This window comes from Coregonus clupeaformis, unplaced genomic scaffold (genome assembly GCF_020615455.1).
Source record: "Coregonus clupeaformis isolate EN_2021a unplaced genomic scaffold, ASM2061545v1 scaf0748, whole genome shotgun sequence".
Classification (NCBI taxonomy): Eukaryota; Metazoa; Chordata; class Actinopteri; order Salmoniformes; family Salmonidae; genus Coregonus; species Coregonus clupeaformis.
The window spans coordinates 65,222-90,000 of record NW_025534203.1 but is presented as its reverse complement, the minus strand read 5'-3'; the positions used below and the strand labels follow the sequence as shown (position 1 = coordinate 90,000).

The following is a 24,779-nucleotide window of genomic DNA, read 5'->3' as shown; positions in this document are numbered from 1 at the left end:
TCTATCCCATACCTTAACCCTTACCTTAACCATTCGGAGTTAATAACTAACCTTAAGATTTCGGAGTTAATGTTTAAACTGAACCCTAACCTTAAAAATGTGGAGTAAAAAAATGTGCAGCGGAAGAGAAAGAGATGACAGTGAGACCAAAACAAAGATCTACACACAGACAGGAGGCATCTCTCACTCCATTCACTAAGATCTACACACAGACAGGAGGCATCTCTCACTCCATTCACTAAGATCTACACACAGACAGGAGGCATCTCTCACTCCATTCACTAAGATCTACACACAGACAGACAGGAGGCATCTCACTCCATTCACTAAGATCTACACACAGACAGGAGGCATCTCTCACTCCATTCACTAAGATCTACACACAGACAGGAGGCATCTCTCACTCCATTCACTAAGATCTACACACAGACAGGAGGCATCTCTCACTCCATTCACTAAGATCTACACACAGACAGGAGGCATCTCTCACTCCATTCACTAAGATCTACACACAGACAGGAGGCATCTCTCACTCCATTCACCCAATGTGGTGATGTATTTTTACATTTAAAGCCACTCAATAGGTCTACCATCATTTTTGGAATTACTTCACCATCTTACCCACAAACTCAATTCAACATGGTTGCACATTATTGGCTGAAGTCAACACAAATGTCATTATTCTAAAGTCACATAGATAATAAACTGATGGCATTTCAATATGGAGCTTAAAGTGAATTGAGGTTGTTTTTACCATGTCAACAAAGACCTTTGGTTCTAAACATTGCACAATAAACTGCGGGAGCATTCATTATTTTGCAGGTAGAGTATCTATCTTTATTTCAAGTGTTGTTGATCATAACAGACAGTGGGTTAAGGTAAGAGACAGAGAGACAGAGAGACAGAGGGTTAAGGTAAGAGACAGAGAGACAGATGGTTAAGGTAAGAGACAGAGAGACAGTGGGTTAAGGTAATAGACAGAGAGACAGTGGGTTAAGGTAATAGACAGAGAGACAGTGGGTTAAGGTAAGAGACAGAGAGACAGTGGGTTAAGGTAAGAGACAGACAGACAGTGGGTTAAGGTAAGATACAGAGAGACAGAGGGTTAAGGTAAGAGACAGAGAGACAGTGGGTTAAGGTAAGAGACAGAGAGACAGTGGGTTAAGGTAAGAGACAGAGAGACAGTGGGTTAAGGTAATAGACAGAGAGACAGTGGGTTAAGGTAAGATACAGAGAGACAGTGGGTTAAGGTAATAGACAGAGAGACAGTGGGTTAAGGTAATAGACAGAGAGACAGAGAGACAGTGGGTTAAGGTAAGAGACAGAGAGACAGTGGGTTAAGGTAATAGACAGAGAGACAGTGGGTTAAGGTAAGAGACAGAGAGACAGTGGGTTAAGGTAAGAGACAGAGAGACAGTGGGTTAAGGTAATAGACAGAGAGACAGTGGGTTAAGGTAATAGACAGAGAGACAGTGGGTTAAGGTAAGAGACAGAGAGACAGTGGGTTAAGGTAAGAGACAGAGAGACAGTGGGTTAAGGTAAGAGACAGAGAGACAGTGGGTTAAGGTAAGAGACAGAAAGACAGTGGGTTAAGGTAAGAGACAGAGAGACAGTGGGTTAAGGTAAGAGACAGAGAGACAGTGGGTTAAGGTAAGAGACAGAGAGACAGTGGGTTAAGGTAAGAGACAGACAGACAGTGGGTTAAGGTAAGAGACAGACAGACAGTGGGTTAAGGTAAGAGACAGAGAGACAGTGGGTTAAGGTAAGAGACAGACAGACAGTGGGTTAAGGTAAGAGACAGACAGACAGTGGGTTAAGGTAAGAGACAGAGAGACAGTGGGTTAAGGTAAGAGACAGAGAGACAGTGGGTTAAGGTAAGAGACAGAGAGACAGTGGGTTAAGGTTAAGAGACAGAGAGACAGTGGGTTAAGGTAATGAACAGAGAGACAGTGGGTTAGGTAAGATACAGAGAGACAGTGGGTTAAGATAATAGACACAGAGAGACAGTGGGTTGGGTAGGTAGAGCAGAGAGACAGAGAGACAGTGGGTTAAGGTAAGAGACAGAGAGACAGTGGGTTAAGGTAATAGACAGAGAGACAGTGGGTTAAGGTAAGAGAGAGAGACAGTGGGTTAAGGTAAGAGACAGAGAGACAGTGGGTTAAGGTAATAGACAGAGAGACAGTGGGTTAAGGTAAGAGACAGAGAGACAGTGGGTTAAGGTAAGAGACAGAGAGACAGTGGGTTAGGTAAGAGACAGAGAGACAGTGGGTTAAGGTAAGAGACAGAGAGACAGTGGGTTAAGTAAGAGACAGAAAGACAGTGGGGTTAAGTAGAGACAGAGACAGTGGGTTAAGGTAAGAGCCAGAGAGACAGTGGGTTAAGGTAAGAGACAGAGAGACAGTGGGTTGAGGTAAGAGACAGACAGACAGTGGGTTAAGGTAAGAGACAGAGAGACAGTGGGTTAAGGTAAGAGACAGAGAGACAGTGGGTTAAGGTAAGAGACAGATAGACAGTGGGTTAAGGTAAGAGACAGAGAGACAGTGGGTTAAGGTAATAGACAGAGAGACAGTGGGTTAAGGTAAGAGAGAGAGACAGTGGGTTAAGGTAAGAGACAGAGCGACAGTGGGTTAAGGTAAGAGACAGAGAGACAGTGGGTTAAGGTAAGAGACAGAGAGACAGTGGGTTAAGGTAATAGACAGAGAGACAGTGGGTTAAGGTAAGAGACAGAGAGACAGTGGGTTAAGGTAAGAGACAGAGAGACAGTGGGTTAAGGTAAGAGACAGAGAGACAGTGGGTTAAGGTAAGAGACAGAGAGACAGTGGGTTGGGTAAGAGACAGAGAGACAGTGGGTTAAGGTAAGAGACAGAAAGACAGTGGGTTAAGGTAAGAGACAGAGAGACAGTGGGTTAAGGTAAGAGACAGAGAGACAGTGGGTTAAGGTAAGAGACAGAGAGACAGTGGGTTAAGGTAAGAGACAGACAGACAGTGGGTTAAGGTAAGAGACAGAGAGACAGTGGGTTAAGGTAAGAGACAGAGAGACAGTGGGTTAAGGTAAGAGACAGACAGACAGTGGGTTAAGGTAAGAGACAGACAGACAGTGGGTTAAGGTAAGAGACAGAGAGACAGTGGGTTAAGGTAAGAGACAGAGAGACAGTGGGTTAAGGTAAGAGACAGAGAGACAGTGGGTTAAGGTAAGAGACAGAGAGACAGTGGGTTAAGGTAAGAGACAGAGAGACAGAGGGTTAAGGTAATAGACAGAGAGACAGTGGGTTAAGGTAATAGACAGAGAGACAGTGGGTTAAGGTAAGAGACAGAGAGACAGTGGGTTAAGGTAAGAGACAGAGAGACAGTGGGTTAAGGAAAGAGACAGACAGACAGCGGGTTAAGGTAAGAGACAGTGGGTTAAGGTAAGAGACAGAGAGACAGTGGGTTAAAGTAAGAGACATAGAGACAGTGGGTTAAGGTAAGAGACAGACAGACAGTGGGTTAAGGTAAGAGACAGAGAGACAGTGGGTTAAGGGAAAGAGACAGACAGACAGCGGGTTAAGGTAAGAGACAGTGGGTTAAGGTAAGAGACAGAGAGACAGTGGGTTAAAAGTAAGAGAGACATAGAGACAGTGGGTTAAGGTAAGAGACAGACAGACAGTGGGTTAAGGTAAGAGACATACAGACAGTGGGTTAAGGTAAGAGACAGAGAGACAGAGGTTAAGGAAAGAGACAGAGAGACAGTGGGTTAAAGGTAAGAGACAGAGAGACAGTGGGTTAAGGTAAGAGACAGAGAGACAGAGAGACAGTGGGTTAAGGTAAGAGACAGACAGACAGTGGGTTAAGGTAAGAGACAGACAGACAGTGGGTTAAGGTAAGAGACAGACAGAGAGACAGTGGGTTAAGGTAAGAGACAGACAGACAGTGGGTTAAGGTAAGAGACAGACAGACAGTGGGTTAAGGTAAGAGACAGAGAGACAGTGGGTTAAGGTAAGAGACAGAGAGACAGTGGGTTAAGGTAAGAGACAGAGAGACAGTGGGTTAAGGTAATAGACAGAGAGACAGAGAGACAGTGGGTTAAGGTAAGAGACAGAGAGACAGTGGGTTAAGGTAAGAGACAGAGAGACAGTGGGTTAAGGTAATAGACAGAGAGACAGTGGGTTAAGGTAAGAGAGAGAGACAGTAGGTTAAGTCAAGAGACAGAGAGACAGTGGGTTAAGGTAATAGACAGAGAGACAGTGGAGTTGGTAAGAGACAGAGAGACAGTGGGTTAAGGTAAGAGACAGACAGACAGTGGGGTTGGGTAAGAGACAGAGAGACAGTGGGTTAAGGTAAGAGACAGAGAGACAGTGGGTTCCAAGGTAAGAGACAGAAAGACAGTGGGTTAAGGTAAGAGACAGAGAGACAGTGGGTTAAGGTAAGAGACAGAGAGACAGTGGGTTAAGGTAAGAGACAGAGAGACAGTGGGTTAAGGTAAGAGACAGACAGACAGTGGGTTAAGGTAAGAGACAGAGAGACAGTGGGTTAAGGTAAGAGACAGAGAGACTGGACAGTAAGGTTAAGAGATAGACAGAGACAGTGGGTTAAGGTAAGAGACAGAGAGACAGTGGGTTAAGGTAAGAGACAGAGAGACAGTGAGGTCAAAGGGGTAGAGACAGAGAGACAGTGGGTTAAGGTAAGAGACAGAGAGACAGTGGAGTTTAAGAGAGACAGAGAGACAGTGAGTTAAGTAAGAGACAGAGGACAGTGGGTTAAGGTAAGAGACAGAGAGACAGTGGGTTAGGGTAGAGACAGAGATGACAGTGGGTTAGGTAATAGACAGACAGACAGTGGGTTAAGGTAAGAGACAGAGACAGTGGGTTAAGGTAAGAGACAGAGAGACAGTGGGTTGGTAAGAGACAGAGAGACAGTGGGTTAAGGTAAGAGACAGACAGACAGTGGGTTAAGGTAAGAGACAGACAGACAGTGGGTTAAGGTAAGAGACAGAGAGACAGTGGGTTAAGGTAAGAGACAGAGAGACAGTGGGTTAAGGTAAGAGACAGAGAGACAGTGGGTTAAGGTAAGAGACAGAGAGACAGTGGGTTAAGGTAATAGACAGAGAGACCCAGTAGGTTAAGGTAAGAGAGCAGAGAGACAGTGGGTTAAGGTAAGAGACAGAGAGACAGTGGGTTAAGGTAAGAGACAGAGAGACAGTGGGTTAAGGTAAGAGACAGAGAGACAGTGGGTTAAGGTAAGAGACAGAGAGACAGAGAGACAGTGGGTTAAGGTAATAGACAGACAGACAGTGGGTTAAGGTAAGAGACAGAGAGACAGTGGGTTAAGGTAAGAGACAGAGAGACAGAGAGACAGTGGGTTAAGGTAAGAGACAGAGAGACAGTGGGTTAAGGTAAGAGACAGAGAGACAGTGGGTTAAGGTAAGAGACAGAGAGACAGTGGGTTAAGGTAAGAGACAGAGAGACAGTGGGTTAAGGTAAGAGACAGAGAGACAGTGGGTTAAGGTAATAGACAGAGAGACAGTGGGTTAAGGTAAGACAGACAGTTAAGAGACAGAGAGACAGTGGGTTAAGGTAAGAGACAGAGAGACAGAGAGACAGTGGGTTAAGGTAATAGACAGAGAGACAGTGGGTTAAGGTAATAGACAGAGAGACGAGACAGTGGGTTAAGGTAATAGACAGAGAGACAGTGGGTTAAGGTAAGAGACAGAGAGACAGTGGGTTAAGGTAAGAGACAGAGAGACAGGGGTTAGTAGAGACAGAGAGACAGCTGGGTTAAGGTAAGAACAGAGAGACAGTGGGTTAAGGTAAGAGAGAGAGACAGTGGGTTAAGGTAAGAGACAGAGAGACAGTGGGTTAAGGTAAGAGACAGAGAGACAGTGGGTTAAACTAAGAGACAGAGAGACAGTGGGTTAAGGTAAGAGACAGAGAGACAGTGGGTTAAGGTAAGAGACAGAGAGACAGTGGGTTAAGGTAAGAGACAGAGAGACAGTGGGTTAAGGTAAGAGACAGAGAGACAGTGGGTTAAGGTAATAGACAGAGAGAGTTAAATGATGGGTCAGACTCTTTATCATCCCCACTGCAGTCAGGGTTCTGTTGCTATGGCAACACTGCACTTCTTAGTAGATCTGTGATATTCTGTTGCCTGCTGCACCGTCTAATCTCTGGAAGACCCAACACAAACCCTACTTAGAAAGAAAGACACCCCCTCCCTTAGATATGGAATATGTGCACGTGCTGGAATTGTTTGTATGGCAGTAATTGTTATTGAAAAATCAGATTGTACAGTTGTGTTAGAAATAGAGGTGGTTATCAGTTAAGCTAATTCACTTCTATGCAGTGGCTGGTCTGATCTTCATAGTGATGGTTTTCAGGGAGTATGTATAGCCTCTCCATGTTTTCCAGTTGATACCAATACCAAAGGCAGACTCGCCCCATGCATATATCCCATTGGGGTTAGCAAAATGGCAGTCGTTGTGCCAAAATCCTCCGTAGTACACTTGGGCACAGTTGGCTCCGTTAAGGTCCTGGTCTTTATCTAATGTTGTAAATTTATGACCATTGTGAAAAACCAGAGAATCTCCTGAGGAAAATAAGAAGATAGTTCAGGACTCTAGGTAACCTAATGATAATACTTCAACTGGCAAATCTTTAGGTATGACTGGTGCTATATTCTGGTGCTATATTCTGGACTATATTCTGGTGCTATATTCTGGTGCTATATTCTGGTGCTATATTCTTGGACTATATTCTGGTGCTATATTCTGGTGCTATATTCTGGTGCTATATTCTGGTGCTATATTGTGGTGCTATATTCTGGTGCTATATTCTTGGACTGTATTCTGGTGCTATATTCTGGTGCTATATTCTGGTGCTATATTCTGGTGCTATATTCTTGGACTATATTCTGGTGCTATATTCTGGTACTATATTCTGGTGCTATATTCTGGTGCTATATTATGGTGCTATATTCTTGGACTATATTCTGGTGCTATATTCTGGTGCTATATTCTTGGACTATATTCTGGTGCTATATTCTGGTGCTATATTCTGGTGCTATATTCTGGTACTATATTCTGGTACTACAGTATTTATATTCTTGGACTATATTCTTGGACTATATTCTGGTGCTATATTCTGGTGCTATATTCTGGTGCTATATTCTGGTGCTATATTCTGGTACTATATTCTGGTGCTATATTCTGGTGCTATATTATGGTGCTATATTCTTGGACTATATTCTGGTGCTATATTCTGGTGCTATATTCTTGGACTATATTCTTGGACTATATTCTGGTGCTATATTCTGGTGCTATATTCTGGTGCTATATTCTGGTACTATATTCTGGTACTACAGTATTTATATTCTTGGACTATATTCTTGGACTATATTCTGGTGCTATATTCTGGTGCTATATTCTGGTGCTATATTCTGGTGCTATATTCTTGGACTATATTCTGGTGCTATATTCTGGTGCTATATTCTTGGACTATATTCTTGGACTATATTCTGGTGCTATATTCTTGGACTATTCTGGTGCTATATTCTGGTGCTATATTCTGGTGCTATATTGTGGTGCTATATTCTGGTGCTATATTCTGGTGCTATATTCTGGTGCTATATTCTTGGACTATATTCTGGTGCTATATTCTGGTACTACAGTATATATATTCTTGGACTATTTTCTTAGATTTTTATCTTGGGTTATTTTTTCTTGGACAATATATATTGTCACCCACCTGCTCCTCCATCTTTGAATGAGCCCAGTGTTAGCAGGTATCCTTCAGCCTCTGATCCAACAGAGAAGGAGGAGTACTGAGCATAGACCTTCTTCCCCTCAAAGTCCTCCATGTCCACCCTCAGCTCATAGGTTCCTTTCATAGTCAGGAGATGCATTGTCTCCAGACCTGGAGAATGATATCAACATAGCAATTCACTGTGTTGTCTGAATACAATGACAAATGGCCTTGGCTAGAAGTTAAACCAGTTCATACCCAGCCAGTACTCTCCAGCTGCGCTCCCAAAACCACTCTTGTACTGATCCCACTTCCTGTGGAAGTTCACTGATCCATCCTGTCGGCTCTGAATCAACTGATTTAGAGAGAGATTGTTTAATTGACAGATTAAGAGAGAGAGAGATTGTTTCATTGACAGATTAAGAGAGAGATATATTATTTAATTGACAGATTAAGAGAGAGAGATTATTTAATTGACAGATTAACAGAGAGAGAGAGAGATTGTTTAATTGACAGATTAAGAGAAAGAGTGTGTTTAATTGACATATTAAGAGAGATAGAGATTGTTTAATTGACAGATTAAGAGAGAGAGAGAGATTGTTTAATTGAGAGATTAAGAGAGAGAGATTGTTTAATTGACAGATTACAAGAGAGAGAGATTGTTTAATTGACAGATTTAGAGAGAGAGATTGTTTAATTGAGAGATTAAGAGAGAGAGATTGTTTAATTGACAGATTAAGAGAGAGAGATATTGTTTAATTGTCAGATTAAGAGAGAGAGAGAGAGAGAGAGAGATGATTTAATTGACAGATTAAGAGTGAGAGAGAGACTGTTTAATTGACAGATGAAGAGAGATTGTTTAATTGAGAGATTAAGAGAGAGAGATTGTTTAATTGACAGATTAAGAGAGAGAGAGAGATTGTTTAATTGTCAGATTAAGAGAGAGAGAGAGAGATTATTTAATTGACAGATTAAAAGTGAGAGAGAGACTGTTTAATTGACAGATTAAGAGAGGGAGATTGTTTAATTGACAGATTAAGAGAGAGAGAGAGAGATTGTTTAATTGAGAGATTAAGAGAGAGAGATTGTTTAATTGACATATTAAGAGAGAGAAAGATTGTTTAATTGACAGATTAAGAGAGAGAGAGAGATTGTTTAATTGACAGATTAAGAGAGAGAGATTGTTTAATTTACATATTAAGAGAGAGAGAGATTGTTTAATTGACAGATTAAGAGAGAGAGATTGTTTAATTGACATATTAAGAGAGAGAGAGATTGTTTAATTGACAGATTAAGAGAGAGAGAGAGATTGTTCATGGTAAATTGATACTGACCGTCCACTTTCCTAGATAAGCACTTTCCAACCCCATGTCACAGAACACCTGGACAGGTGAGGTGGGTCCGGCAGGGTAGATGGTGTAGACCCCGTTTTGTCCAGAGCCTGATCTGTAGACCTCATCACAGTCCACTGGATGCAGGGAGGACTGCACCACCACTGGGACCATTAGAGCCAGCAGCAGGATGGACTGCAGCACAGGGTAGATGGATATAGCAGTTGGAATGCAAATCCTGTCTAGTGTTGGTTCATTAGAGACGTCCTATATTCACATTAGTATCTCTGAATGCTGTTTTCTGATCATTCTAATAAAAGTGTGCTTTATTAATACCTACCATCATTGTTGTGATAGACGTCTGTTTGCCTTTGAGTTGAATGGACTTCCTGTATGGAAAGAGGAGCATATTGACTACAGTACTGTTCAGGTGACCAGCTGTTGGTGACATACTGACCCTTACACAGCAGTCACTGTTTACTACAGTACTGTTCAGGTCACCAGCTGACCTACTAAGACTTACACAGCAGTCACTGTTTACTACAGTACTGTTCAGGTCACCAGTTGACCTACTAAGACTTACACAGCAGTCACTGTTTACTACAGTACTGTTCAGGTCACCAGTTGACCTACTAAGACTTACACAGCAGTCACTGTTTACTACAGTACTGTTCAGGTCACCAGCTGACCTACTAAGACTTACACAGCAGTCACTGTTTACTACAGTACTGTTCAGGTCACCAGTTGACCTACTAAGACTTACACAGCAGTCACTGTTTACTACAGTACTGTTCAGGTCACCAGTTGACCTACTAAGACTTACACAGCAGTCACTGTTTACTACAGTACTGTTCAGGTCACCAGCTGACCTACTAAGACTTACACAGCAGTCACTGTTTACTACAGTACTGTTCAGGTCACCAGTTGACCTACTAAGACTTACACAGCAGTCACTGTTTACTACAGTACTGTTCAGGTCACCAGTTGACCTACTAAGACTTACACAGCAGTCACTGTTTACTACAGTACTGTTCAGGTGACCAGCTGACCTACTAAGACTTACACAGCAGTCACTGTTTACTACAGTACTGTTCACGTCACCAGCTGACCTACTAAGACTTCCACACAGCAGTCACTGTTTACTACAGTACTGTTCAGGTCACCAGCTGACCTACTAAGACTTACACAGCAGTCACTGTTTACTACAGTACTGTTCAGGTCACCAGCTGACCTACTAAGACTTACACAGCAGTCACTGTTTACTACAGTACTGTTCAGGTCACCAGCTGACCTACTAAGACTTACACAGCAGTCACTGTTTACTACAGTACTGTTCAGGTCGACCAGTTGACCTACTAAGACTTACACAGCAGTCACTGTTTACTACAGTACTGTTCAGGTCACCAGTTGACCTACTAAGACTTACACAGCAGTCACTGTTTACTACAGTACTGTTCAGGTCACCAGCTGACCTACTAAGACTTACACAGCAGTCACTGTTTACTACAGTACTGTTCAGGTGACCAGCTGACCTACTAAGACTTACACAGCAGTCACTGTTTACTACAGTACTGTTCAGGTCACCAGTGACCTACTAAGACTTACACAGCAGTCACTGTTTACTACAGTACTGTTCAGGTGACCAGCTGACCTACTAAGACTTACACAGCAGTCACTGTTTACTACAGTACTGTTCAGGTGACCAGCTGACCTACTAAGACTTACACAGCAGTCACTGTTTACTACAGTACTGTTCAGGTCACCAGCTGACCTACTAAGACTTACACAGCAGTCACTGTTTACTACCAGTACTGTTCACGTCACCAGCTGACCTACTAAGACTTACACAGCAGTCACTGTTTACTACAGTACTGTTCAGGTCACCAGCTGACCTACTAAGACTTACACAGCAGTCACTGTTTACTACAGTACTGTTCAGGTGACCAGCTGACCTACTAAGACTTACACAGCAGTCACTGTTTACTACAGTACTGTTCAGGTGACCAGCTGACCTACTAAGACTTACACAGCAGTCACTGTTTACTACAGTACTGTTCAGGTGACCAGCTGACCTACTAAGACTTACACAGCAGTCACTGTTTACTACAGTACTGTTCAGGTCACCAGCTGACCTACTAAGACTTACACAGCAGTCACTGTTTACTACAGTACTGTTCAGGTCACCAGCTGACCTACTAAGACTTACACAGCAGTCACTGTTTACTACAGTACTGTTCAGGTCACCAGTTGACCTACTAAGACTTACACAGCAGTCACTGTTTACTACAGTACTGTTCAGGTCACCAGCTGACCTACTAAGACTTACACATCAGTCACTGTTTACTACAGTACTGTTCAGGTCACCAGCTGACCTACTAAGACTTACACAGCAGTCACTGTTTACTACAGTACTGTTCAGGTCACCAGTTGACCTACTAAGACTTACACAGCAGTCACTGTTTACTACAGTACTGTTCAGGTCACCAGCTGACCTACTAAGACTTACACAGCAGTCACTGTTTACTACAGTACTGTTCAGGTCACCAGCTGACCTACTAAGACTTACACAGCAGTCACTGTTTACTACAGTACTGTTCAGGTCACCAGCTGTTGGTTAACAAACAGGACTGTTGTTAGGTCCTATGATGACTGAACAGATTGGAGAATGTTACATTAGGCACCAGGAAAGATGCACATAACCTCCCTTCCTAATAGTTTTATTTGAAATGACTTGTGATCGATGTATTCATGAAGGAGAAAAGTAGGTCTTTAGTTGAGAATAGTGAGATGCATGAGCTCACCTGTATGAGTGACAGATGTCAGTGTCTTCAGCAGATGTTTGTTCCCACTAAGATGCACACCTATTTTATAAGGGGACCTGTGATGTCACGAGAGGCTGTGTCCTGGAGGGACGTTACATCCCCCTGAGGTGGCTGCAAACCCAGACAGCTATGGCTCCATCTGCTGGTAGGGTCGGGAACTCCACCCCTCTATGGCCAATCTTCCCACGCAGCTGAAACAAATGAGGAGCTGATGAGCTGAAGGTTTGGGAAGGGAAGAGACACAGTCTCCAACCTGGGCTCTCTGGAGGACAAGAGTGCTGCACGTCCACTTCCATGAGGAATATAAGGATTTGGAGATACTTACCTTTGGGAAATACTCACCTTTGGATATATGCACCTGTGGAAATACGTGAGAGACATTTGGAAGGACTTTTTGCTGGGTTGGCCACTAGCTGCAACGTGGACTACAGTAAGGCTGGGGAAAAGTTATCTGAGCGAGTGAGAATTATGATTTTGGATGTGGAAGAGACATCCCTGAACTGTTAACCCTTAAAGAGCCACAAGAGAACAGAATTTTGTTATATTTTCGTTAATTTCCCAAGACCTATAATAAAAGCCTTGTTTTGTTTGAACCTTGTCTCCTTGCACTACTTGAGCAATCCCGCTGAAAGCTGTGTAGCCTCTCGTGACGTCACAGATGGTGGAGAATCCGGGCACGCTCAAGCGTTAATAGTGCATGTCAGAGGAGGATACCGAAGGTTTGATCACCCAGTTTTCCAAGTTGGCCGTAGGCTCCCCGCCCGACTGAAATGGAGGACATATTGAAAGCCCTTGTTGCTGGCCAGCAAGCCCAGATGCAAGCAAACGTGGCTCTCTTGGAGGAGCAAAAGAAAGCCAACCTTCTGAAGGCAGAGAGAGAAGTACAAGGTGTTGGAGAACAAGATGAAGAATGCGGAGGCAGAGAGAGAGAAGGAACTGAAAGCTGCTCAACAGAAGCTAAACTCTGCTAAAACCAAGGCTGATGCGTTCAGTAAGAAACTCAAGGAGAGACAACAGGAGGCTGAGGCCCTGGTCCTAGAGTTGGAGGAGTTGAAGAGAGAGCAGTCTGGCAAGCACCACGGCAATGCGGACGCCCTCTCCCGGCGTGATGCCTTCTTCGCTGCCTTTACCCCGACGAGGACGTCGGTCCCGAGAGGAGGATGTGATGTCACGAGAGGCTGTGTCCTGGAGGGACGTTACATCCCCTGAGGTGGCTGCAAACCCAGACAGCTATGGCTCCATCTGCTGGTAGGGTCGGGAACTCCACCCCCTCTATGGCCAATCTTCCCACGCAGCTGAAACAAATGAGGAGCTGATGAGCTGAAGGTTTGGGAAGGGAAGAGACACAGTCTCCAACCTGGGCTCTCTGGAGGACAAGAGTGCTGCACGTCCCACTTCCATGAGGAATATAAGGATTTGGAGATACTTACCTTTGGGAAATACTCACCTTTGGATATATGCACCTGTGGAAATACGTGAGAGACATTTGGAAGGACTTTTTGCTGGGTTGGCCACTAGCTGCAACGTGGACTACAGTAAGGCTGGGGAAAAGTTATCTGAGCGAGTGAGAATTATGATTTTGGATGTGGAAGAGACATCCCTGAACTGTTAACCCTTAAAGAGCCACAAGAGAACAGAATTTTGTTATATTTTCGTTAATTTCCCAAGACCTATAATAAAAGCCTTGTTTTGTTTGAACCTTGTCTCCTTGCACTACTTGAGCAATCCCGCTGAAAGCTGTGTAGCCTCTCGTGACGTCACAGGACCCCAGAGCACATTGCAACACTCAGTACATTCCCTGGTCCAAACCTCTTTATGAAGAGAAACCAGAGGACATTGCAACACTCTGTACATTCCCTGGTCCAAACCTCTTTATGAAGAGAAACCAGAGGACATTGCAACACTCTGTACATTCCCTGGTCCAAACCTCTTTATGAAGAGAAACCAGAGCACATTGCAACACTCTGTACATTCCCTGGTCCAAACCTCTTTATGAAGAGAAACCAGAGGATATTGCAACACTCTGTACATTCCCTGGTCCAAACCTCTTTATGAAGAGAAACCAGAGGACATTGCAACACTCTGTACATTCCCTGGTCCAAACCTCTTTATGAAGAGAAACCAGAGCACATTGCAACACTCTGTACATTCCCTGGTCCAAACCTATTTATGAAGAGAAACCAGAGGACATTGCAACACTCTGTACATTCCCTGGTCCAAACCTCTTTATGAAGAGAAACCAGAGGACATTGCAGCACTCAGTACATTCCCTGGTCCAAACCTCTTTTATAAGGGGAAACCAGAGGACATTGCAACACTCTGTACATTCCCTGGTCCAAACCTCTTTTATAAGGGGAAACCAGAGGACATTGCAGCACTCAGTACATTCCCTGGTCCAAACCTCTTTATGAAGAGAAACCAGAGCACATTGCAACACTCTGTACATTCCCTGGTCCAAACCTCTTTATGAAGAGAAACCAGAGGATATTGCAACACTCTGTACATTCCCTTGGCCAAACCTCTTTATGAAGAGAAACCAGAGGACATTGCAACACTCTGTACATTCCCTGGTCCAAACCTCTTTATGAAGAGAAACCAGAGGACATTGCAACACTCTGTACATTCCCTGGTCCAAACCTCTTTATGAAGAGAAACCAGAGGACATTGCAGCACTCAGTACATTCCCTGGTCCAAACCTCTTTTATAAGGGGAAACCAGAGGACATTGCAACACTCTGTACATTCCCTGGTCCAAACCTCTTTTATAAGGGGAAACCAGAGGACATTGCAGCACTCAGTACATTCCCTGGTCCAAACCTCTTTATGAAGAGAGACAAGAGGACATTGCAACACTCAGTACATTCCCTGGTCCAAACCTATTTATGAAGAGAAACCAGAGGACATTGCAGCACTCTGTACATTGCAGCACTCAGGTCCAGTCATTCCAGGAAACTCTCTGGCTTGTAGGTCGTTTGAAGCCCATAATAATATCCTAAACCAGTGAATGTGACTATATCTGACTGATAGTGATAGAGGCTGCTCTTTGCCCTATTGATCTGGCTCAACTTGTCAAAAGACCAGTAAACAGTGGAACACTTTATAATAGATAGTTGTTTTTCCTACTGAACTAGTTGGATACACTGACTGTACATTTCTCCTTAATGCCTACAATTATTTAGTAAAAGAAACCACACCTGTCCTTAATACAAATATATTTTAATTGACCTTTACCAATATAATGGAATTTAGTTATTACATTTATTTCATGTTTGGCTGGTTTGGTTTCTTATGAGGCCAAGAATCTTGAATTAGATTGCACTGGCAAGTCTCAAAGAGAGGGAGGCATTTCAAACTATCGGAATGAATTACTGCTGACTGCATTGATTCAATTAATTATGCTGGCGGCTGTGGGGGAGAAAGGCTGTTTATGCTGCCGGTCAGTGGTTCAACTGTCCAGAGGCTTTCTACCAGACCAGCCGGGTCCAGTCCAGCAGTGGGGTGAGGGACCAAGCCAAGCGGCAGGATCAGGCAGCTCTTCATAATGAATCTTCCCTAAACTGGACCAGTTGACTTTGTACTCAACTTCCCAGCATGGCTGACTCGTTCTCTATAGTGGTGGGTGGCTGAGCCAGGATGAGCCGTGCTGACTGACTGGCTGGCTGACTAACCGACTGGCTGGCTTACTGGATGACTGGTTGACTAACTGGCAGACTGGCTGGCTGACTAACTGGCTGGCTGACTAACTGGCAGACTGGCTGGCTGACTAACCGACTGGCTGGCTTACTGGATGACTGGTTGACTAACTGGCAGACTGGCTGGCTGACTTACCGACCGGCTGGCTGACTAACCGACTGGCTGGCTGACTAACCGACCGGCTGGCTGACTAACTGGCTGGCTGACTGACTAACTGGCTGGCTGACTAACCGACCGGCTGGCTGACTAACTGGCTGGCTGGCTGACTAACTGGCTGGCTGACTAACCGACCGGCTGGCTGACTAACTGGCTGGCTGACTAACTGGCTGGCTGACTAACTGGCTGTGGACTGCATTGTAGAGAGAAAAGAGCTGATAAACCAGATTACAATAGGACTTGTGCAGAACAGATTCCAGACAGGGAGGCCAGCGGGGCCGGTCCAAACCAGCTGATTCTGCGCTGCTATTTTGGTCCCCCCTGCATATCCTGCTGCCCAGAGTGACTAGCACCTACACATATGGTCAGTGGGGGAGAGATTCCCAGCTCAGCTATGTGGAGGCGCTGTCTGTGGAGACAGCTGGGGGACGGCTGGTGGTCACAGCACCAGTATTATTGTCAGGGAGCTGTGAGGTAGTTTCAGGGAGCTGTGAGGCTAGGTAGTTTCAGGAAGCTGTGAGGTAGTTTCAGGAAGCTGTGAGGCTAGGTAGTTTCAGGGAGCTGTGAGGTAGTTTCAGGAAGCTGTGAGGCTAGGTAGTTTCAGGGAGCTGTGAGGCTAGGTAGTTTCAGGGAGCTGTGAGGCTAGGTAGTTTCAGGGAGCTGTGAGGCTAGGTAGTTTCAGGGAGCTGTGAGGTAGTTTCAGGGAGCTGTGAGGTAGTTTCAGGAAGCTGTGAGACTAGGTAGTTTCAGGGAGCTGTGAGGTAGTTTCAGGAAGCTGTGAGGCTAGGTAGTTTCAGGGAGCTGTGAGGCTAGGTAGTTTCAGTGAGCTGTGAGGTAGTTTCAGGGAGCTGTGAGGCTAGGTAGTTTCAGGGAGCTGTGAGGCTAGGTAGTTTCAGGGAGCTGTGAGGTAGTTTCAGGGAGCTGTGAGGCTAGGTAGTTTCAGGGAGCTGTGAGGTAGTTTCAGGGAGCTGTGAGGCTAGGTAGTTTCAGGAAGCTGTGAGGTAGTTTCAGGGAGCTGTGAGGCTAGGTAGTTTCAGGGAGCTGTGAGGCTAGGTAGTTTCAGGAAGCTGTGAGGTAGTTTCAGGGAGCTGTGAGGCTAGGTAGTTTCAGGGAGCTGTGAGGTAGTTTCAGGAAGCTGTGAGGCTAGGTAGTTTCAGGGAGCTGTGAGGCTAGGTAGTTTCAGGGAGCTGTGAGGCTAGGTAGTTTCAGGGAGCTGTGAGGCTAGGTAGTTTCAGGGAGCTGTGAGGCTAGGTAGTTTCAGGGAGCTGTGAGGTAGTTTCAGGAAGCTGTGAGGCTAGGTAGTTTCAGGGAGCTGTGAGGTAGTTTCAGGGAGCTGTGAGGTAGTTTCAGGGAGCTGTGAGGTAGTTTCAGGGGAGCTGTGAGGCTGGTAGGTTTCAGGGAGCTGTGAGGCTAGGTAGTTTCAGGGGAGCTGTGAGGCTAGGTAGTTTCAGGGAGCTGTGAGGCTAGGTAGTTTCAGGAAGCTGTGAGGCTAGGTAGTTTCAGGGAGCTGTGAGGCTAGGTAGTTTCAGGGAGCTGTGAGGCTAGGTAGTTTCAGGGAGCTGTGAGGTAGTGTCAGGGAGCTGTGAGGCTAGGTAGTTTCAGGGAGCTGTGAGGTAGTTTCAGGGAGCTGTGAGGCTAGGTAGTTTCAGGGAGCTGTGAGGTAGTTTCAGGGAGCTGTGAGGCTAGGTAGTTTCAGGGAGCTGTGAGGTAGTGTCAGGGAGCTGTGAGGTAGTTTCAGGAAGCTGTGAGGTAGTTTCAGGGAGCTGTGAGGCTAGGTAGTTTCAGGGAGCTGTGAGGCTAGGTAGTTTCAGGGAGCTGTGAGGCTAGGTAGTTTCAGGAAGCTGTGAGGTAGTTTCAGGGAGCTGTGAGGCTAGGTAGTTTCAGGGAGCTGTGAGGCTAGGTAGTTTCAGGGAGCTGTGAGGCTAGGTAGTTTCAGGAAGCTGTGAGGTAGTTTCAGGAAGCTGTGAGGTAGTTTCAGGGAGCTGTGAGGCTAGGTAGTTTCAGGGAGCTGTGAGGCTAGGTAGTGTCAGGGAGCTGTGAGGTAGTGTCAGGAAGCTGTGAGGCTAGGTAGTTTCAGGAAGCTGTGAGGCTAGGTAGTTTCAGGGAGCTGTGAGGCTAGGTAGTTTCAGGCTAGGACCAGTGTTAGCAGGCTAGGTAGTTTCAGGCTAGGACCAGTGTTAGCAGGCTAAGTAGTTTCAGGCTAGGACCAGTGTTAGCAGGCTAGGTAGTTTCAGGCTAGGACCAGTGTTAGCAGGCTAGGTAGTGTCAGGCTAGGACCAGTGTTAGCAGGCTTGGTAGTTTCAGGCTAGGACCAGTGTTAGCAGACTAGGTAGTTTCAGGCTAGGACCAGTGTTAGCAGGCTAGGTAGTTTCAGGCTAGGACCAGTGTTAGCAGGCTAGGTAGTTTCAGGCTAGGACCAGTGTTAGCAGGCTAGGTAGTTTCAGGCTAGGACCAGTGTTAGCAGTCTAGGTAGTTTCAGGCTAGGACCAGTGTTAGCAGGCTAGGTAGTTTCAGGCTAGGACTAGTGTTAGCAGGCTAGGTAGTTTCAGACTAGGACCAGTGTTAGCAGGCTAGGTAGTTTCAGGCTAGGACCAGTATTAGCAGGCTAGATAGTTTCAGGCTAGGACCAGTGTTAGCAGGCTAGGTAGTTTCAGGCTAGGACCAGTGTTAGCAGGCTAGGTAGTTTCAGGCTAGGACCAGTGTTAGCAGGCTATGTAGTTTCAGGCTAGGACCAGTGTTAGCAGGCTAGGTAGTTTCAGGCTTGGACCAGTGTTAGCAGGCTAGGTAGTTTCAGGCTTGGACCAGTGTTAGCAGGCTAGGTAGTTTCAGGCTTGGACCAGTGTTAGCAGGCTAGGTAGTTTCAGGCTAGGACCAGTGTTAGCAGGCTAGGTAGTTTCAGGCTTGGACCAGTGTTAGCAGGCTAGGTAGTTCCAGGCTTGGACCAGTGTTAGCAGGCTAGGTAGTTTCAGGCTTGGACCAGTGTTAGCAGGCTAGGTAGTTTCAGGCTAGGACCAGTGTTAGCAGGCTAGGTAGTTTCCAGGCTTGGGACCAGTGTTAGCAGGCTAGGCGTTTCAGGCTAGAACCAGTGTTAGCAGGCTAGTTTTCAGGCTAGGACCAGTGTTAGCAGGCTAGGTAGTTTCAGGCTAGGACCAGTGTTAGCAGGCTAGTAGTTTCAGGCTTGGACCAGTGTTAGCAGGCTAGTAGTTCAGGCTTGGACCAGTGTTAGCAGGCTAGGTAGTTCAGGCTTGGACCAGTGTTAGCAGGCTAGGTAGTTTCAGGCTAGGACCAGTGTTAGCAGGCTAGGTAGTTTCAGGCTAGGACCAGTGTTAGCAGGCTAGGTAGTTTCAGGCTAGGACCAGTGTTAGCAGGCTAGGTAATTTCAGGCTAGGACCAGTGTTAGCAGGCTAGGTTAGTTTCAGGCTAGGACCAGTGTTAGCAGGCTAGATTGTTTCCGGCTAGAGACCAGTGTTAGCAGGCTAGGTAGTTTCAGGCTAGGACCAGTGTTAGCAGGCTAATTAGTTTCAGGCTAGGACCAGTGTTAGCAGGCTAGGTAGTTTCAGGCTAGGACCAGTGTTAGCAGGCTAGGTAGTTTCAGGCTAGGACCAGTGTTAGCAGGCTAGGTAGTTTCAGGCTAGGACCAGTGTTAGCAGGCTAGGTAGTTTCAGGCTAGGACCAGTGTTAGCAGGCTCGGTAGTTCCAGGCTTGGACCAGTGTTAGCAGGCTAGGTAGTTTCAGGCTAGGACCAGTAGTTAGCAGGCTTGTGTAGTTTCAGGCTAGGACCAGTGTTAGCAGGCCAGGTAGTTTCAGGCTAGGACCAGTGTTAGCAGGCTAGGTAGTTTCAGGCTAGAACCAGTGTTAGCAGGCTAGGTAGTTTCAGGCTAGAACCAGTGTTAGCAGGCTAAGTAGTTCCAGGCTTGGACCAGTGTTAGCAGGCTAGGTAGTTACAGGCTTGGACCAGTGTTAGCAGGCTAGGTAGTTTCAGGCTAGGACCAGTGTTAGCAGGCTAGTTAGTTTCAGCTAGAGACCAGTATTGAGCAGGCTAGGTAGTGTCAGGCTAGGACCAGTGTTAGCAGGCTAGGTAGTTTCAGGCTAGGACCAGTGTTAGCAGGCTCGGTAGTTTCAGGCTAGGACCAGTGTTAGCAGGCTAGGTAGTTTCAGGCTAGGACCAGTGTTAGCAGGCTAGGTAGTTTCAGGCTAGGACCAGTGTTAGCAGGCTCGGTAGTTCCATTGCTGTAGTGTCCTGTCCTGTGCTACTGACTGGTGTCAGAGGGAAAGCTGAGCACCGGAACTCGTCTTGTTTCTTCCAGCCAGGTATTTTTAGCGCTGACATAATGGCTCTCTGCTTGGCCCAATCCCTGCTTGGCTAATTGACGACTCAGGTTTCACTCTCAAATGCAGAGAAAATGGCAGTGGAGGAGGGAGCAGAGTTCCTAGAAGCAGTAAGTGTTGATATAAATGACTTTCTACTGCTTCACTATCTGCATCATTACTAATTTGTTTGGACTGTAGGAATGTGTGGTGTGACATTGGCTGAGAGATGGGCCAGTGTCCGGGTAATGGATGTTAGTGTTTACGGGACGGGACAGAGGAGAAACATGCTGCGGCACCGTGACGCATTGTGTGGCTGGGGCTTAGATTTCAGCAGAGGACCCAGGAATGACTCAGAGATTAGGGAAAAGACTGGTGTATAGTAGTGTGTTACTGTAGGGAGATGACTGTAGTAGATATGAACATTAACAGGATGTTACTGGAGTAGATATGAACATTAACAGGATGTTACTGTAGTAGATATGAACATTAACAGGATGTTACTGTAGTAGATATGAACATTAACAGGATGTTACTGTAGTAGATATGAACATTAACAGGATGTTACTGTAGTAGATATGAACATTAACAGGATGTTACTGTAGTAGATATGAACATTAACAGGATGTTACTGTAGTAGATATGAACATTAACAGGATGTTACTGTAGTAGATATGAACATTAACAGGATGTTACTGTAGTAGATATGAACATTAACAGGATGTTACTGTAGTAGATATGAACATTAACAGGATGTTACTGTAGTAGATATGAACATTAACAGGATGTTACTGTAGTAGATATGAACATTAACAGGATGTTACTGTAGTAGATATGAACATTAACAGGATGTTACTGTAGTAGATATGAACATTAACAGGATGTTACTGGAGTAGATATGCGAACATTAACAGGATGTTACTGTAGTAGATATGAACATTAACAGGATGTTACTGTAGTAGATATGAACATTAACAGGATGTTACTGGAGTAGATATGAACATTAACAGGATGTTACTGTAGTAGATATGAACATTAACAGGATGTTACCGTAGTAGATATGAACATTAACAGGATGTTACTGCAGTAGATATGAACATTAACAGGATGTTACTGTAGTAGATATGAACATTAACAGGATGTTACTGGAGTAGATATGAACATTAACAGGATGTTACTGTAGTAGATATGAACATTAACAGGATGTTACTGTAGTAGATATGAACATTAACAGGATGTTACTGTAGTAGATATGAACATTAACAGGATGTTACTGTAGTAGATATGAACATTAACAGGATGTTACTGTAGTAGATATGAACATTAACAGGATGTTACTGTAGTAGATATGAACATTAACAGGATGTTACTGGAGTAGATATGAACATTAACAGGATGTTACTGCAGTAGATATGAACATTAACAGGATGTTACTGTAGTAGATATGAACATTAACAGGATGTTACTGTAGTAGATATGAACATTAACAGGATGTTACTGTAGTAGATATGAACATTAACAGGATGTTACTGGAGTAGATATGAACATTAACAGGATGTTACTGTAGTAGATATGAACATTAACAGGATGTTACTGGAGTAGATATGAACATTAACAGGATGTTACTGGAGTAGATATGAACATTAACAGGATGTTACTGTAGTAGATATGAACATTAACAGGATGTTACTGTAGTAGATATGAACATTAACAGGATGTTACTGTAGTAGATATGAACATTAACAGGATGTTACTGTAGTAGATATGAACATTAACAGGATGTTACTGTAGTAGATATGAACATTAACAGGATGTTACTGTAGTAGATATGAACATTAACAGGATGTTACTGTAGTAGATATGAACATTAACAGGATGTTACTGTAGTAGATATGAACATTAACAGGATGTTACTGTAGTAGATATGAACATTAACAGGATGTTACTGGAGTAGATATGAACATTAACAGGATGTTACTGTAGTAGATATGAACATTAACAGGATGTTACTGGAGTAGATATGAACATTAACAGGATGTTACTGTAGTAGATATGAACATTAACAGGATGTTACTGTAGTAGATATGAACATTAACAGGATGTTACTGTAGTAGATATGAACATTAACAGGATGTTACTGTAGTAGATATGAACATTAACAGGATGTTACTGTAGTAGATATGAACATTAACAGGATGTTACTGTAGTAGATATGAACATTAACAGGATGTTACTGTAGTAGATATGAACATTAACAGGATGTTACTGTAGTAGATATGAACATTAACAGGATGTTACTGTAGTAGATATGAACATTAACAGGATGTTACTGGAGTAGATATGAACATTAACAGGATGTTACTGTAGTAGATATGAACATTAACAGGATGTTACTGTAGTAGATATGAACATTAACAGGATGTTACTGTAGTAGATATGAACATTAACAGGATGTTACTGTAGTAGATATGAACATTAACAGGATGTTACTGTAGTAGATATGAACATTAACAGGATGTTACTGTAGTAGATATGAACATTAACAGGATGTTACTGGAGTAGATATGAACATTAACAGGATGTTACTGTAGTAGATATGAACATTAACAGGATGTTACTGTAGTAGATATGAACATTAACAGGATGTTACTGTAGTAGATATGAACATTAACAGGATGTTACTGGAGTAGATATGAACATTAACAGGATGTTACTGCAGTAGATATGAACATTAACAGGATGTTACTGTAGTAGATATGAACATTAACAGGATGTTACTGTAGTAGATATGAACATTAACAGGATGTTACTGTAGTAGATATGAACATTAACAGGATGTTACTGTAGTAGATATGAACATTAACAGGATGTTACTGGAGTAGATATGAACATTAACAGGATGTTACTGTAGTAGATATGAACATTAACAGGATGTTACTGTAGTAGATATGAACATTAACAGGATGTTACTGTAGTAGATATGAACATTAACAGGATGTTACTGTAGTAGATATGAACATTAACAGGATGTTACTGTAGTAGATATGAACATTAACAGGATGTTTAATGAAGGCACCTGACCTTGGCCACTGCTGCTGCTGCTGTGTGGTGACATAGAGACTGACAGACTGTGAGGACAAAGGGACTGTGGGGACAGAGGGACTGTGGGACAGACTGTGAGACAGAGAGACTGTGGACAGGACGAGACACTGTGGGGCAGAGACACGTGAAGACAAAGGGACTGTGAGGACAGAGAGACTCTGAGACGAGGTGGGGACAGAGAGACTGTGAGACTGTGAGGACAGAGAGACTATGAGGACAGAGGGACTGTGGGGACAGAGAGACTCTGAGGACAGAGACACTGTGGGGACAGAGACACAGTGAAGACAAAGGGACTGTGAGGACAGAGAGACTGTGGGGACAGAGAGACTCTGAGGACAGAGACACTGTGGGGACAGAGACACAGTGAAGACAAAGGGACTGTGAGGACAGAGAGACTCTGAGGACAGAGGGACTGTGGGGACAGAGAGACTGTGAGACTGTGAGGACAGAGAGACTATGAGGACAGAGGGACTGTGGGGACAGAGAGACTCTGAGGACAGAGACACTGTGGGGACAGAGACACAGTGAAGACAAAGGGACTGTGAGGACAGAGAGACTGTGAGGACAGAGAGACTGTGGGGACAGAGAGACTCTGAGGACAGAGACACTGTGGGGACAGAGACACAGTGAAGACAAAGGGACTGTGAGGACAGAGAGACTGTGGGGACAGAGAGACTCTGAGGACAGAGACACTGTGGGGACAGAGACACAGTGAAGACAAAGGGACTGTGGGGACAGAGGGTCAGAGAGGACAGAGAGACTGTGAGGACAGAGGGACTGTGGGGACAGAGAGACTGTGAGGACTATATGATGCTATAGACATTGAGGTCAGATGCATAGAGAGATGTATAGTACCTGACTACAGTGGGAGGGAGATTGGAGAGAGATGTACAGGTCCTGACTACAGTGGGAGGGAGATTGGAGAGAGATGTACAGGTCCTGACTACAGTGGGAGGGAGATTGGAGAGAGATGTACAGGTCCTGACTACAGTGGGAGGAGATTGGAGAGAGTGTACAGGGTCTGACTACAGTGGGAGGGAGATTGGAGAGAGATGGACAGGTCCTGACTACAGTGGGAGGGAGATTGGAGAGAGATGTACAGGTCCTGACTACAGTGGGAGGGAGATTGGAGAGAGATGGACAGGTCCTGACTACAGTGGGAGGGAGATTGGAGAGAGATGTACAGGTCCTGACTACAGTGGGAGGGAGATTGGAGAGAGATGTACAGGTCCTGACTACAGTGGGAGGGAGATTGGAGAGAGATGTACAGGTCCTGACTACAGTGGGAGGGAGATTGGAGAGAGATGTACAGGTCCTGACTACAGTGGGAGGGAGATTGGAGAGAGATGTACAGGTCCTGACTACAGTGGGAGGGAGATTGGAGAGAGATGTACAGGTCCTGACTACAGTGGGAGGGAGATTGGAGAGAGATGTACAGGTCCTGACTACAGTGGGAGGGAGATTGGAGAGAGATGGACAAGTCCTGACTACAGTGGGAGGGAGATTGGAGAGAGATGGACAGGTCCTGACTACAGTGGGAGGGAGATTGGAGAGATGTACAGGTCCTGACTACAGTGGGAGGGAGATTGGAGAGATGTGGACAGGTCCTGACTACAGTGGGAGGGAGATTGGAGAGAGATGTACAGGTCCTGA

General features: G+C 44.7%; 2 protein-coding genes across 2 annotated transcripts in view; one reads left to right on the top strand and one right to left on the bottom strand.

Moving 5' to 3' along the window:
• The window catches only part of LOC123485594 (ankyrin-3-like), a gene marked incomplete at its 3' end in the record, with an annotated part of 90,669 nt that overhangs the window by 13,753 nt on the left and 52,137 nt on the right, over positions 1-24,779 (top strand). The gene's annotated exons all lie outside the window — the stretch shown is intronic.
• On the bottom strand, positions 6,221-11,909 carry LOC121560273 (microfibril-associated glycoprotein 4-like). Its single transcript, XM_041873292.2, has 6 exons — positions 11,848-11,909; positions 9,387-9,435; positions 9,050-9,241; positions 7,974-8,070; positions 7,719-7,886; positions 6,221-6,561 (listed from the first exon to the last, which is right to left on the bottom strand). The coding sequence occupies exons 2-6, from the start codon at positions 9,390-9,392 to the stop codon at positions 6,311-6,313; spliced, it is 714 nt and encodes a 237-aa protein (XP_041729226.1). The 5' UTR covers positions 9,393-9,435; positions 11,848-11,909; the 3' UTR covers positions 6,221-6,310.

Bases quoted from the DNA above. Each gene is read 5' to 3' on its own strand.
- LOC121560273 (XM_041873292.2), bottom strand. The intron at 8,071-9,049 runs GTCAGTATCAAT...TCTCTAAATCAG, and splicing joins CTTATCTAGGAAAGTGGACG to TTGATTCAGAGCCGACAGGA. The intron at 6,562-7,718 runs GTGGGTGACAAT...TATTTTCCTCAG, and splicing joins ATTCAAAGATGGAGGAGCAG to GAGATTCTCTGGTTTTTCAC.